We start from the raw sequence: 13,552 nt of genomic DNA, 5'->3' as shown, positions 1-13,552 counted from the left end.
ACAGGACACAACGGACTACGTGGCGTACGTGGCGAAGGACCCCGTTAACCGCAGAGGTAAGCAGTGCTTGACTCCTGCGGTCTCTCAGCCACATGCAGCCAGGCTTCACGCCGGGCTCCAGACGTTCCTCATTATCTCCGCCCCCCTGGCCGACCCGAGCGTGTGTCCTGACGCACAGTTAGTGACCGTGGGGGTTTGTGGGCAGGCAAGTGTGGCAGCATCCTTGGCCGGGTCGGGAGACGCTGGCGACCCTGAGCGTCAAACACGCACCTGCGTGCGGATGGCTGTAGCTCGGTGCACCTGGCCTGCACACCACAGATCCCACGCAGCCCTGAACGTGGCCTCGGTGACACCTGGACCCTCCGCAGCCCGCCCGTCCTCCTGCCCAGCTCCAGCTCCGAGGCCAGCTCCACCACCCCAGAAGCCTCTGCTGCCCGGCACAGCCCTGGAGCGCGGGGGCCGAGCTCTCGCGCCATCCCCCCACACCCCACAATGCTGCCAGGGCCTCAGACGCAGGCTGGATGGGGGATCTGAGGCACTGGAGCACTCTCCACCCTCCCAGACCCTTTATTCCTAGACCCTACCTCCACACCCACAACCCCATTCCTTTGATCATGTACAAAACCCCAGCCCCACCCATGGGTGCTAATAGCCTGGGTGGGGGCAGGCTGAGTACCGTGCGCTACCCTCGAATACGGGTCATCCCACAGCCCCAGTGTAGAACTCGCCGCCGAAGATCGCGGCTGGGATTCTCGCAATACAAAGCAGCCCTTCTGCCTCAGCCGGCTGGTTCCCCTCCCCCCCACCCTCCACCCCAGGTCCCACCTGTTAACATTTTCTAGTTTGCTTTACAGGACTTTTATCTACATACATACACATATATTCTCTTCTGTTAAAATTCCAATGCAAAGGGGAGCCTAGCGTTCTGTTTCGGCCCCCTCCCCCATTCCGCCTCTTGGACACGTTTCCAAGACAGCCCACGGAGAACAGTCCGTGAGGTGACGCCACGTGACGAGATGCGTCCGCCAGGTGCTCCGACCCCCGGGGGTCTGCGCACAGACTCCTTCCCTGCTCTTCCCCACGATGTTGTGCGGCCCCTCCCAGAGGCATTTGCAGAGGGATTAGATGGTGGATAGGTCAGTGGACCTTGCAAATCATCACCCAGTCTGGCTGTAAACATTTGCACTCCTGTGTAAGTGCTCCTTCCAGGCAACACCGCGAGGTACCGGGGCCTGGAGACGTGGCTTCCGTCTGCATCTGCAGGCTCTGAACCCGCTCTATCTGACCAACGGGCTCGGCCCTCAGCCAACGGGGAGCTCCCCCTGCAGCCCTGCCGCTTGCAGATGTCCCAGGAACCCACTTAAAGAGGGCCCGGTCCAGGCTTCCGGCTCCCTGCCGTGTAGACTAGCAGCCCCGAGGATGGGTCCTGCAGCCCCCTCTGCAGAAACCGTGTTGTTCTGCAGTTCTGCTTTTCAGAAGGGAGGGCAACTGCTCGTTTTTGACCCTTCCCCAGCCTACTCTTCTCCGAAGTACCAACCAGGCAGCTCCCTGGCCGGTGGGGATGCAGGGGTGGGTCTGCGTGCCTGGAAACAGGCAGGTGGGGACCGGGTGTCCCCCTCCCTCCCGCCCAGGCTCCTGCCTCCTTACGGGCTGGAGGGAGACCTCCACTCCTACCGCGTCATGCACAACCATGCACCTCTAACAGCTACGTAATATGGGCTTGCTCCGGGTCTCCCGGGTTGATGTTTAATAAAAAACAATACCAACAATAAAATAAAGTAATAGCAGTAATCAGTAACAAAAATACAGCTGGGCGTCCGTGTCCTTGGGACACACCTCTTGGCCATCCCTAGTGTCCCCAAAGGGCTTGCACTGCGATCGGGAGCCGCTATACAGTCACTCTGCTCTTCTCGGGATATCCTGTGTCCTCAGTGCACCCCCCTCCAGTCTGGGGGCGGGGGAGGCGAGACGCCTGAGGACCCCGGGCCTGGCAGTGGCCGTCGGAGGGAGCTGCACCGTGCCCGGCCGGCTTTGTGCTGCAAGAGGACGGTTTGGTGGTGTTGCGGGTGCACGGACAGCTCCCCTGTGGAGTGCCTCCTCCTGCCACCCGCCCCTGCAATGCCTCTAGGGAACCCTCCTAAAATACAGTGACGTCCTAACCATTGGCGGGAGCCAGGTGGAGTGTGACACCCACACTGGTCCTTTTCTCTGGGGAGTATTCTTTACCCCATTAGTGACATGACCCTGCGGGTCACACAGGGAGGGCTGGGACCCCCGTGGCCCCCGCGGACGTGTGTCTGGGAGGAGACACCCTACTTTCCCACTGGGCCGGTGGGTGCCCTTGCAAATCGGCTAAGAGGTGCTCCAGGCCCCCCGAGGAGCCCTCTTCTGGCCACTGACACCCCAACTTTGATTTACTATTTAGCACAAGCTGCTTTTCTGAGAAGCTGCGCGAATATCTGGGCTCACATTGGAGCAGGTGCAGGCGGCATGCAGCGGGAGGGACCCGCGAATTAATACCCCTTCAAACTCATCTTTAATTTGTTTGAGTTGCCACATTCAGTGAGGACACTGGACTCCCACTGGGAGGTCAGCGAACAAGCTGCTCCCGTCCACGGAGTAGCTCAGGCCTTGCCCCTCGAGAGCTGGGTTAGGTCCGTTCCCAGGCCCACGGGGCCTTCGCGGGGCTCACTTCTTGTTACGATCAGGCTCTCTGTCCCATCAACGTTTCCTTCCAAACCCTGGTTCGCTCTGCTGGGCTCGGTGTTGGTACTTTATAGACTGTTAAGAAATTCCTAAGAGCGATCAACTGGAAATCACAAATGTCTAAATGTATTTACAAATAGAACGGTAGTTTAGAGAGCAGAGCCGTTAAGAGATGCGTCCCCGTGGTGATGCTCTACGGCGGTGGCGCAGGGAGCGGGCTGCGGGTGGCGCTGCGGGGACAGTCCATGAGGGACACGCGCCCCTCCCGTGGCGGAGCCTGGCGGCCCCGGTGTCTCTGACGGGCCCTGCCGCTTGTGCTCACAGCTTGTCACATTCTGGAGTGCTGCGACGGGCTGGCCCAGGATGTCATCGGCTCCATCGGACAGGCCTTTGAACTCCGGTTTAAGCAATATTTGCAGTGTCCTTCCAAGGTGCCCACATTCCACGACCGGTGAGTAGTGCTGTGACACCCTTCGCAGTGGCCTTTCTGTATTTTACAGTCTTTCCTCTTAAAGCCACTCGAGAGGAGAAAATCACGAAACGGCCTCCACGGGGTGTGGTCTGGACAGACATGCTCGATCACAGGGCTCTGGGCTCGGAGGCACCTGGCGGGGCCGGGCTGAGGCTCAGGCGCCCCACAGATGGAGGCCGACATATGGGCGATGCAGTGAGTGTTGAGGAGAACGTTTTCTAGAAACTATAGAGACGGTAGCCAAGGTTACAGGAATGCACTGTAATATGTTTGGCGCCATTTCCTCTGCAACCAGGTGCAGGTCCCACGTGTCTCCTCCTTGGGTCTGCATGGCGTAGGTGCGACGTGCGCCTTGTCCTCGCCATCGTGGTTAGCACGGCCATGACACGGGGCCCCGCCACGAGGCCCTGAGCTGGGTGGCCTGGGGACACCGAGCCTCCTGTGCCCTGGGCACGCATGCCCGTAACCAGGATGAGCCCCGGCAGCTCCAGCTCATTGGTCCTTCAAGTGTCTAATGAAAGAGTAAATATGAGTAGGAATTGTAGGAAACCTTCAGGATGTCGCACCGAGTTTCCTCAGGACAGAAGAGCATTCTGTGCAGCACAAAGCCCCCAGAGAAAGTCACAGGGGGCATGTCAATAGTCTGTCCTTGCTCAGGCTCACATCACGAAAGCCTCTTCCGACGGTGTGTTCGCTGTCAATGAAACCTTATTTCTCCTGAATTTGCTTTCCACTCTTGCTCCAGCGTCTGCAGCCACGTTCTGTGGCTTCCTCATGAAGGCAGTGTCTACCTTCACCTTCATTATTAAGAAGGAGTCTCTCACCCCTCTGAGCTCTGCCCCTTTCGTGACTGAGGCTTTTAGTCCATTGTCTCATCTCCCGGGAAATGGCTTTTAAGACATCCGTTTGGGAGGTGCCTGGGAAGACCCCACTTTTCCCAGCCGGTAGAAGCTTCCCTGAGCTCAGACGCGGGAAGCGCAGTTAGCTACAGTGTGGCAGGGCTTTTATACTCTTTATACACACCCATTTATCCGCACAATGTATACACCGTATGTAAAATTTGAAAGTTTGTTCACTATTCTCCTGCCACTTTTAAGTTTCATATATAATGGGACATAGTCATTAAAAAGAGTAGATTGGTATAGGTCTATTACCAGAATAAATCTCAAAAATCTTAAATGGAAAAGGATAGGAAACATTTATGGAAGTTTTAAAACCAATGAATAAAATTGTGCGTGTAGTTTATGGATAAATGCGTGTGTATGAAGAGTACAAAAACATGTAAGAATATTGTACATTGAAAGGGTCTCAGAGCCGTTTTGCCCCCTCCTATGGCTGTCAGGCTGCTGGTTTTCACTGTGATCGTGGGCTGTTGGTTTTCACGGCTACCATGGAGACAGGAATAGGGCAAGTTAAAATGCCATAAGCCACTGTTCTTACAGCTGTTTGCTTTAAAAAAAAAAACAAAACCACAAACATTAGTTTGCTGTAAGCTTCTGATTAATATCCAGGGTTCTGAAAAAGTTGATTTTGAAAAACATTTTTTTTCTAGTTTTCTTATTTGTTTTATGGAAGAGAGAATTTTCAGAGATTTTTACTCTGTCATTTTCTCCGATGTCACTAAAGTCTCTACTTTTTAGTTGATTATGCTTTGATTTAGGGAAATGAATGTGCCTTGAGGATCTGTCTCTAGACATAAATCCTTTCTTACCTAATTAAATGTCCTTTTGAAAAAGGAGTTCTTCTCTGTTTCAAATATGGTTGGAATTTTCCAGGAGGTAGAACTGCAAATAAGGTAGAAGTATCTGGCCAAACCATTCATCTGCTTTTTAGGGTTGAGATCTAGATAGTGAGGGGACAGTGACTAACTCCCTTTTCTGGGGTAGCACCTCCTCACATTAGGTTTGTTGGTTTTGACGACAAGCTCAGCTTTTGGCTAAAGCTCTGGAAAATCCTCTTCTAACAGAATGCAGAGTCTGGATGAGCCTTGGACGGAAGAGGAGGGGGACGGCTCAGACCACCCATACTACAACAGCATCCCAAGCAAGACACCTCCTCCAGGGGGCTTCGTGGATGTGCGGCTGCACGCCAGACCCCACGCCCCCGACACAGCCCAGGTAAGTCGTGTACCTCTGCCTGGGTCGTGGCCACCTGAGCTTTATTTCCTTTCATCTTCCACTCGATTGACAGGCTGTGTTCTGTCCAGTCTTTGACAGAGTAACTCACCTGTTTTCTCCCCTGGGATGACACAAAGCAGACAAGTAGGGGAGGCTTTTGTTTTAACATCCCAAGGTGTTAATCAGATGTCTTGGAACTATATTATGATTCTGGAGGTACGAGTCTGGGGGTCTCCTCTCCATCCTGGGACAAATCCCATTATACTGGGAGCTCAATGAGAAGAAGAAAGAGTTCAAGACTTAAGAGGCCTGGGGGCGCTTTGTGTTCCCCGAAAGGAGAGTGGATGTGGGCCCTTAAAATGATGAGAATTTTATGAGCCTTCTCTTTTACGCATTTCCCTGATTTTTCCTCCAAATCAACATTCCAGTAAGGCAATTGCTTTTTAGAGTTACAGTATCTCTGTTTCATTACGGAGAATTTTTTGATGTCACCTACTTTGTGCGAATAACAATGACACTAATAAAAGTGGCAAAATAACAGTGACATCAAGAGTCAGGAGCTCTGACGCAGAGATGGACGGGGCGGGCTTGGCCACGTGCGTGTGGTTGTGGGAGGCATGATCTGACACACAGAAACGCACCAGCCGAAGTTGACTTTACGAGTGATGGCGCTGCATTAAGAGGGCTCCATTTTCGGCCACACGGAGGGAGGGTTGGTGGCGGCAAATGAAAACAGGATGGGCGCGTGTAGTGTTGATGTGAAGCAGCCTCTTCCTCACACCCACGCAAACCTATTTCCCAAATCCTAATGCTGACCGGGAGGCCTGAAGGGAAAAGTGGGAGTAATTGGGAAAGCACCCGACCCTCCGTTGGGGCCCCTTGTACTGCGCTGTGGCTTTTAGAGATGGGGAAGGGGACGAGGATGCTTTTTCTCTTTATGTATTTACATGTGTCTATAGTTTGCAGGAAAAGAGCAAACGTACTACCAAGGGAGACACTTAGGAGACCCGTTTGGCGAAGACTGGCAGCAAACACCTGTCAGGCAAGGTGAGAGGCAGGGTGAGGCGGGCCGGCCTCGGGGCACCTTGGCCCAGCTAGGAGGTCCCCTGGAGGCATGCCTGGGGGTAGGGGTCCTCGATTAAGCGCTCACCCTGGGCCTCCTGCGCGGAGCCTGGGGCACGAAGGTCTGCTCTGTTTGTGAGGAAGGGTGCCTGGCACTGCATTGCTAGAATGGAGTCGATTTACAAAGCACCCACTTAGACTTAAAGGCAAAACAGGGCAATTTAAATGAGGCTGTGGTTCTTCTGCTCCGTTCCTTGCTTTGGGGCCTCTGTAAAGGGGATAAGGGGACCCGGGCAGCCTCCCCGCTGTGCCTGCTCCGCTCCTCTACCCAGGTCAGGGCCAGAGTCTCGGCCAGGCCCTAGAGATCACGTGTCCACCCTCGCGGGCTGCCCGGTCGCATTTTGACATGAAGGCTGGGAAATCGTCTGGGCCAGAACACAACAGCGGTGCCAGGGTCCGAAGACGGGCATCAGACCCGCAAGAGGAATTATCTAACAGCCCATAGGATCGTCTCCGTGTGGGGTGGGGCAGCTTATGGGCAGATGCACCCATGACCAGCCTTTCCGTTGTAAGAGAAGAGGGGGCTCGTTTTCTTGTTGCAGGGTCCTTGGACATCTACGGCATGCCGGAGGGGAGAGCGCCCGCGGCCCCTGGAGAAGCCCCCACCTACGTGAACGCGCAGCACCTCCCGCCGCAGGCCACGCCGGCCTCAGGCAGCAGCGCGGAGAGCAGCCCGCGGAAGGACCTCTTCGACATGAGTGGGTTGCCATTCGTCTGGGTTTCCTGTCTTCTGAGGTTGCTTTCTGCCATGCCTTCTGTTGAAACCTGTGCAGTTAGTATGCTTTCTGCTAGCAGGGTTCTGATGAACAGGGACGACCGTCTGCACTTTTCTGGGTTGTGATTGGGCTTTTCAGGGCTTTGAACTCGGCTGACCTCTGCTTTGGGATGACAGCCCTCTCTGAGGTCCGGAGGCAGAGTAAATTCCCCTCTTTTTGGAACTGACATTCCTCTTGAAGAGCTGCCCATGCATCGAGGCAAATGATACACACACAAAGCACCCGCTTATTCACTTAAATATTAGTCAGCTGTTACGTGCCAAATACTATATCAGTTGCTAAGGATGCCAAGGTGAAATGCATGCCCGTGCTTCACAGAGCCCTCGGTCTGTTGAGCAGGACCAACACGTACGCAAGCAAGGGCGATACACCTCGCGTGCACACACTCGCTCGCTCTCCCGTATTCCTGGTATTCACATACCATTCTGCTTACTGGGGTCTGCGGGAAAGCCAAACAGAGGGTCTCGTGGAGCGTAAGTAACCATGGTGTGTTCACGGGTAGCAACAAGTGCCTGGGGGGAACCCCAAAACAGGGTGAGGAGTGTGACAGGAAGCTCCTCAGCGGTGCAGAGATGCGCTATGGACCTTCAGTTTGTCGTGTGGACTGAGACGCGTAAATCATCCATGAACTTGGTAATGGAAGTAGGAGTTGTTGCTAAGGAATTTTGAAGGAGCTTCCCGAGTTGACGAAGAGCTTTACATCTCCATATTGCTTTGTCAGCTCCCTGAGAATTTTACAGGCTGGAGAAATCCCTTGAGAATTTAACAAGTGTCTACCATGTGTTAGGCTCCTGCTACTTTAATTTCTGCAACAGTCCCGCAGGTAACTACCATTATTGTCGCGCTGTCACGGAGGAGAAAACAGGCTCCTAGAGGCTGGTCAGGGCAGCTTGCGGGCGCAGCGCGTGCTCTCTGTGGCGCCGTGTGTGAGTGAGGACGTGCTTGAGTGCTGCTAACATCAGGCAGCCTCCTGACCACAAAAGTCTCTTTCTCCTCGGACACTTTGGTTTCCCACGCAGTGGATTCCCATTCTGACTGGCAAAAATCACCACCGACAGAAGAACTGGGGACTCTCGGGGCTTGGAGCCACCTTAACCGTCATCGGATCAAATCCCGTCTCTTAAAGAATGTGGGAACGGTCTCAGAAGTATGAAGCGACTTTCCCAAGACACGGAGCAAAGTGGTGGCTCTCTGAGCGTCCATTCCAGCTCTAATGAGGTTTCCCAACAGCAGTTTAGAAGCAATATTTATGGTCAATTTTCACTGTTTAATTTAGTCAATTTGCCAGTGGCTCTTGGCCCCAGAGCCTGAGGAGAGGTAGATAAGATGAGGGTTTGAGATGGAAAAGTGAGAACTAGAGCCACCCTTTGTCATCCATCCATTTCCACCTGCTCCCAAACCAGAGAAGGGGAGACAAGAAGAAGAAAGGGCCTAGAGAAGCTAGTTTCTATTGAAAAGTCTGGAAAAAGAATTATGCCAGCACGCTGTGTTGTTTCTCTTAAACCACCAGAGCTAAATAATGATGGTGCTGCTCCTGGTGCTGATGGTAGCAGTGGTGATGATGAGGATGGTGGTGATGATGGTGGTGATGATGGTAGTGATGGTGATGGTGGTGATGGTGATGAGGGTGATGGTGGTGATGGTGGTGGTGATGGTGATGGTGGTGATGATGATGGTGATGAGGGTGATGGTGGTGAGGATGGTGATGATGATGGTGATGGTGGTGATGATGATGGTGATGAAGGTGGTGGTGATGATGATGGTGATAAAGGTGATAGTAGTGATGGTGGTGAGGATGGTGATGATGATGGTGATGGTGGTGATGATGAAGGTGATGGTGGTCATGGTGGTGGTGATAATGATGATGGTGATGGTTATAGTGATGGTGGTGGAGATGGTAGTGGTAACGCTGATGGTGGTGGCAAGGTGATGTTGATGGTGGTCACGATGATGGTGGTGATGGGATCATGAGGGTGATGATGGTGACAATGGTGATGGTCTTCATAGTGATGGTGGTGGTGGTGATGGTATAGAAATGTTACAACAAAACTTTTCAACTACTCCAGGTAATCAGGAAGAAATAGGATAAAAAGAGAAGATCTAATTTTAGGCAATAGTTTTAACCTGCTTTTATTCCCAGATTTGTGAACAATTTAACAAGTATCAAAATGCCCTGATTTGGGTTTCATTTATTCACCTGACCCCTGCCCGTCCTCTACTAACAACTGGTCTCCTTCTAGAGCATTCGTTGAATATTTGTGGGTATGGACTCCGTCCCAGGAGCAGTGTTGGATCTGGGGACGTAGCTGTGCCCAGGAGAGAGCCGACCCGTCCCCGGGGTACAGGCACTGCTGCTTGGCAGCGTGTCTCCACCCTCACACCTTACGCTCTGCGGCACCGTGTGCGTTTTCGAGTGCTTTTGTACATATTACCTCATTTGAAAGTGGAGAACTGGGGTTTCATCAGGTGTCCCTGGGGACTTTTCGTGCTGCTGTTGTCTGTTGCCCTCGGTGGGAAGTGTGTCCTGAAGGGCGTGCAGTCACGCTCGAGCTCAGACACTCACACGGAGCCTTTTTCCACAGAGGAACAAGCAAAGGCCAAGGGGAGGTGGCACTCCTGACCTGGGGCAAGTCACACAAAAGGGCCCCGAAAAATGTCAATTTTCTTCTCTTTTAAAAATCGGCCGGATGCGAGAATTTTGAAACAAACATCTGATGGTTGGATATAGGTTTTGCACTAAATCTAACTTTGCAGATTATCTTCCTGTTCGTGTATTTCCATTAGCATTGGCAGGTTTTCATTCAGAAGAAAACAAATTTATTAAAAGGCTGGCTGACGTTCCAGAAGAAGTAGATGGCCTGCAATACGCGTGGCCTGGTGCCGTGTGCAGAAGTGAAGTCATTCTGACTGGCTAGACAGAGGGTGTGCTTGAATCCCTGGGGCGACGCACAGCGCCCTGCTGTCTTGGGAAGGCAGACCCGTCAGAAAATCATGCCAAGGTTTGGGCTGTGGTTAATATTACCAGCCAGCCATTTTTCTGTAGGTTTGTTTCTGGTGCAAGTTGCCTTGGCGTTTCCATCGATCGCGTGGAGCGTTCTGTCGTTTGTTCTTCTTGGGGTTCACTTGTTTCTGGTGATTGCTGTTGACAGAACCTTTTGAAGATGCTCTCAGGAACCAGTCCTTGGGGCCTGCGCTGAGCAAAGCAGCCTCGGTGGAGTGCATCAGCCCCGTCACCCCCAGAGCCCCAGATGCCAAGATGCTGGTGGAGCTGGAAGGGGAGCCTTGGTACCAAGGGGAGATGAGCCGGAAGGAGGCCGAGGGGCTGCTGAAGAACGACGGGGACTTCCTGGTCAGGAAGAGCGCCACCAACCCAGGTTCCTTCGTCCTCACGGGAATGCACAACGGCCAGGCCAAGCACCTGCTGCTCGTGGACCCGGAAGGCACGGTGAGCACGGGGCGGGACATGACCTGCCTCCTGACAACAGTCTCCCCTTGGTCTCTGTGCTGGGTGACCACACTTTCCCTCCACTACCCACGCGGGCCGGCTGAGGTCTTGGCGGCCACTCCTCCGGGACCCAGGAGCCCAGGCGCAGAGGGCTTGTGAATTCAGGCCAGCACCGGGCTCGCGCTTGGAAAATCACGAGGCGTGAGTTTCCAGCTTTAACGCTGATGTCCTTTACAATAAATAAATACAAATACTGAGAAAGTCTTCCTGTCCAATACATTCTTAGTGGATGCGGAAGGGCAGGGGTCCTGGGCTTTCAGTATTTACCTCAAGTATCTCTAGAAGTTGAGTCACCGAGTTTGTGTTCCTAGAGTGCATGCCGTGATGAGGCCCTACATAAAGCCCCTATTAATCAGCCTCTTGCTTTCCCACTCGGGGAAGGCACGCCGCGTGACAGTGAGTTTGGCCTTTCCTGGCAGCACGGTCACGTCTAAGAGCTCTGTGGGTTTGCCTGCATTTCCCATCCTCCAGCCAATAAAGAGATTCGGCTTGATCTTGGCACAGTCCAAGAATTATTAACTTGAATAAATATAATGACATTAACTGAACCATTAAATAAATTCCAGGATTGTTGTTTAAAACCCGTTATCCAGTGAAAACAAAGATGCAGGTAACGTGATCAAATAGTAGCTAAGAGCGTTGCCTGTCCTGATTGACAGGTAGGGACGAAGCCTCAGTCTTTGGTTGGACTTGAACGCAATTTAATTTAATTTGGTGGCGGGGGACCGGACCTAATTTACGGCTTCAGGTGTCTGCACCTCTGCTCTGTGCCCCCTCTCCCCCCTGCACCTGGACGACCCCTCCCTGGGAATGTAATGTGAATCCTTCCAACCCACCTTCTTCAGTGGTCGTGGGGATTTTTCCCACAGATATACGTCGGGGCAAATAGATACTGTGTGTCTGTGCATCTTAGAAGTTTGCAACCATGATAGTGCCCCTCAAGTCCCATTTCATTTCGTTCGTTTTTCCCTCCACACGTGTTTTTGAGATCTGTCTGTGGTGCTTTCCACAGGTGGAATCGTCACTTGGCTGAGCTGCCGGGCGTCCCCTGTCCGTGGCCACGTGTCACTTGTGGAAATGTCTCGGGAAGGGCTGAAGGCACTAGGAAGCCTCCTGCGTGTTTCCCCACGATGGTCTTTCGGGGGCACATCCTAGGACTGGGGTTCTTGCTCACAGGATGTGCGTGTAGTGTTAGCAGGGGCTTGTGTTTGCTTCCGGAATGGCTGGACTACTGGGGGCGAGGCAGCCGAACACCGGCTTCCCTCTTCCGCCTCCTCCTCATGTCGTCCTCCCAGCATGGCGCATCTGGGGCACGTGGCAAGGAGGAAAGCGTGTCTCCGTTGTTGGCTGTGTCGTCCTTCGACCCCGCGTCCACAGGTTCCTCCTGGAAACGTCACATTCCCACCTTTCCACCATGCTTCTCTTCTGATCGTCTCCCTGGACCCTTCTGCTGAGTTTCTCAGACATAGAATTTCCATATGAATGCTCCCATTTTTTCACATATCTGATCATTTTGTCCGTGATGTTCTCCACCAAATAGAAGTTTCCCTTTTATAAAGGTTTACGGTCTTGAGTTTTAGAAGATTTCCTCACCTGCAGTCACGAACATACTGTGTTCTATGTTTTCTTCGTTTGGCTTTGAAAGCTTTATTTTTCACATTTATGTTTTAATTCTCACTAGAGGTACTTCGAAGATGACCTAAGATAGGGACCCCACGTTGCTTAGATCTCCAGGCAGTGAGCCAACGTTGGGTCATTACGGATGGTCCTTGTGTTACGCACTCTGCGCTCTGCATGTCCGGCTGTTTCTCAAGTGTCCGCCCTGTTCTGTCCAGCTGACCATTCAGTCCTGGCACAAGTACCATGCCGTTTGGTCATTATGGCTTTGAAACATCTGGCTTAACACCTTCCTCTTGAAACTCCTTTTTGTGTTCTCTAGTGTAGCTTTCTCAGACCTTTATTCCTCTTTGTTCTGGTTTCAGAGTCAGTTTATCCAGGCACCGAAAATGCATGATTTTTGTAGGGCTGGCGTTGAATTTACAGATGAGTTTCAGGGGAGTGCTGATAGTTTTTAGCATTAAATCATCACGTCCACGAACATGGCATGATCTCTACTTATTTAGTGTTAAGATGTCCTTTGTTAGAATTTAAAAATTCTCTCCAGGAAGTTCTTGTGCTTCCTCTGTTTGGTTCCTTCCTAGAGTGTCTGGTTTTAATTTTGTAAGTGGTGTGTTATTTTGGTTACGTTTTCCCAACGGCGATTGCTGCAGGGAGAGGAATGTGGTGTGATCTCATGCCCAGAAATCTTGCTGATGGCAGCAGTTTTTCCAGAACGGTGGTCGTGCCATGGCAAACACCAACAGCCATGTCTCCTGCCTTCCAGCCTCCGACCCTGCGGGATGGTCTCGCCCCACCATGCTCACCGGGCGCCCTTGGGCGTTGACCGGGAGAGGGCGCCCTTGTCTTGTTCCCAGCCTGTAAGGGGCTGTTGGAGGCTTTGTTCCATTAAGAATGATGCAAGCTTTGGGTAGATTGTCTTCATCAGCCCAAAGGATGTCATTCCCTCATTCATTCGCTCACTGCACAACGGTGCACCGAATAGCTACCAAATCCAGACACCTGGGCTATGGCCGAGAACCTGTTACAAAACGCACCCTCTGCTTGTGTGGAATTTGTACGTATTAATTTCTTAATTACTTTTGTGATATTGGATTTTATCAAATGCTTCTTCAGCACCGCCTGAAATAATGTAATAGTAATGTTTTTTCTTGAGTCCGTGAACATGGGGATTTGCACAGGCAGGTTTTTCTGATGCTACGTCCTGGCACGAGCCCTGCTTGGTCCTGACATGGTC

At 52.4% G+C, this 13,552-nt stretch overlaps 1 protein-coding gene across 1 annotated transcript in view; it reads left to right on the top strand.

Moving 5' to 3' along the window:
• The window catches only part of SHC3 (SHC adaptor protein 3), a 92,551-nt gene that overhangs the window by 68,619 nt on the left and 10,380 nt on the right, over positions 1 to 13,552 (top strand). Inside the window, exons 6-11 of the mRNA XM_078062181.1 lie at positions 5 to 56; positions 3,031 to 3,157; positions 5,145 to 5,295; positions 6,255 to 6,342; positions 6,960 to 7,115; positions 10,343 to 10,638. Coding sequence (XP_077918307.1) covers positions 5 to 56; positions 3,031 to 3,157; positions 5,145 to 5,295; positions 6,255 to 6,342; positions 6,960 to 7,115; positions 10,343 to 10,638 — 870 coding nt within the window. The remainder of the gene's footprint in view (positions 1 to 4; positions 57 to 3,030; positions 3,158 to 5,144; positions 5,296 to 6,254; positions 6,343 to 6,959; positions 7,116 to 10,342; positions 10,639 to 13,552) is intronic.

The sequence above is a fragment of the Halichoerus grypus genome, chromosome 14 (assembly GCF_964656455.1).
Source record: "Halichoerus grypus chromosome 14, mHalGry1.hap1.1, whole genome shotgun sequence".
In the NCBI taxonomy this organism is placed as follows: Eukaryota; Metazoa; Chordata; class Mammalia; order Carnivora; family Phocidae; genus Halichoerus; species Halichoerus grypus.
The sequence above is the reverse complement of the archived record's forward strand: the minus strand, read 5'-3'. Positions and strand labels throughout refer to the sequence as shown.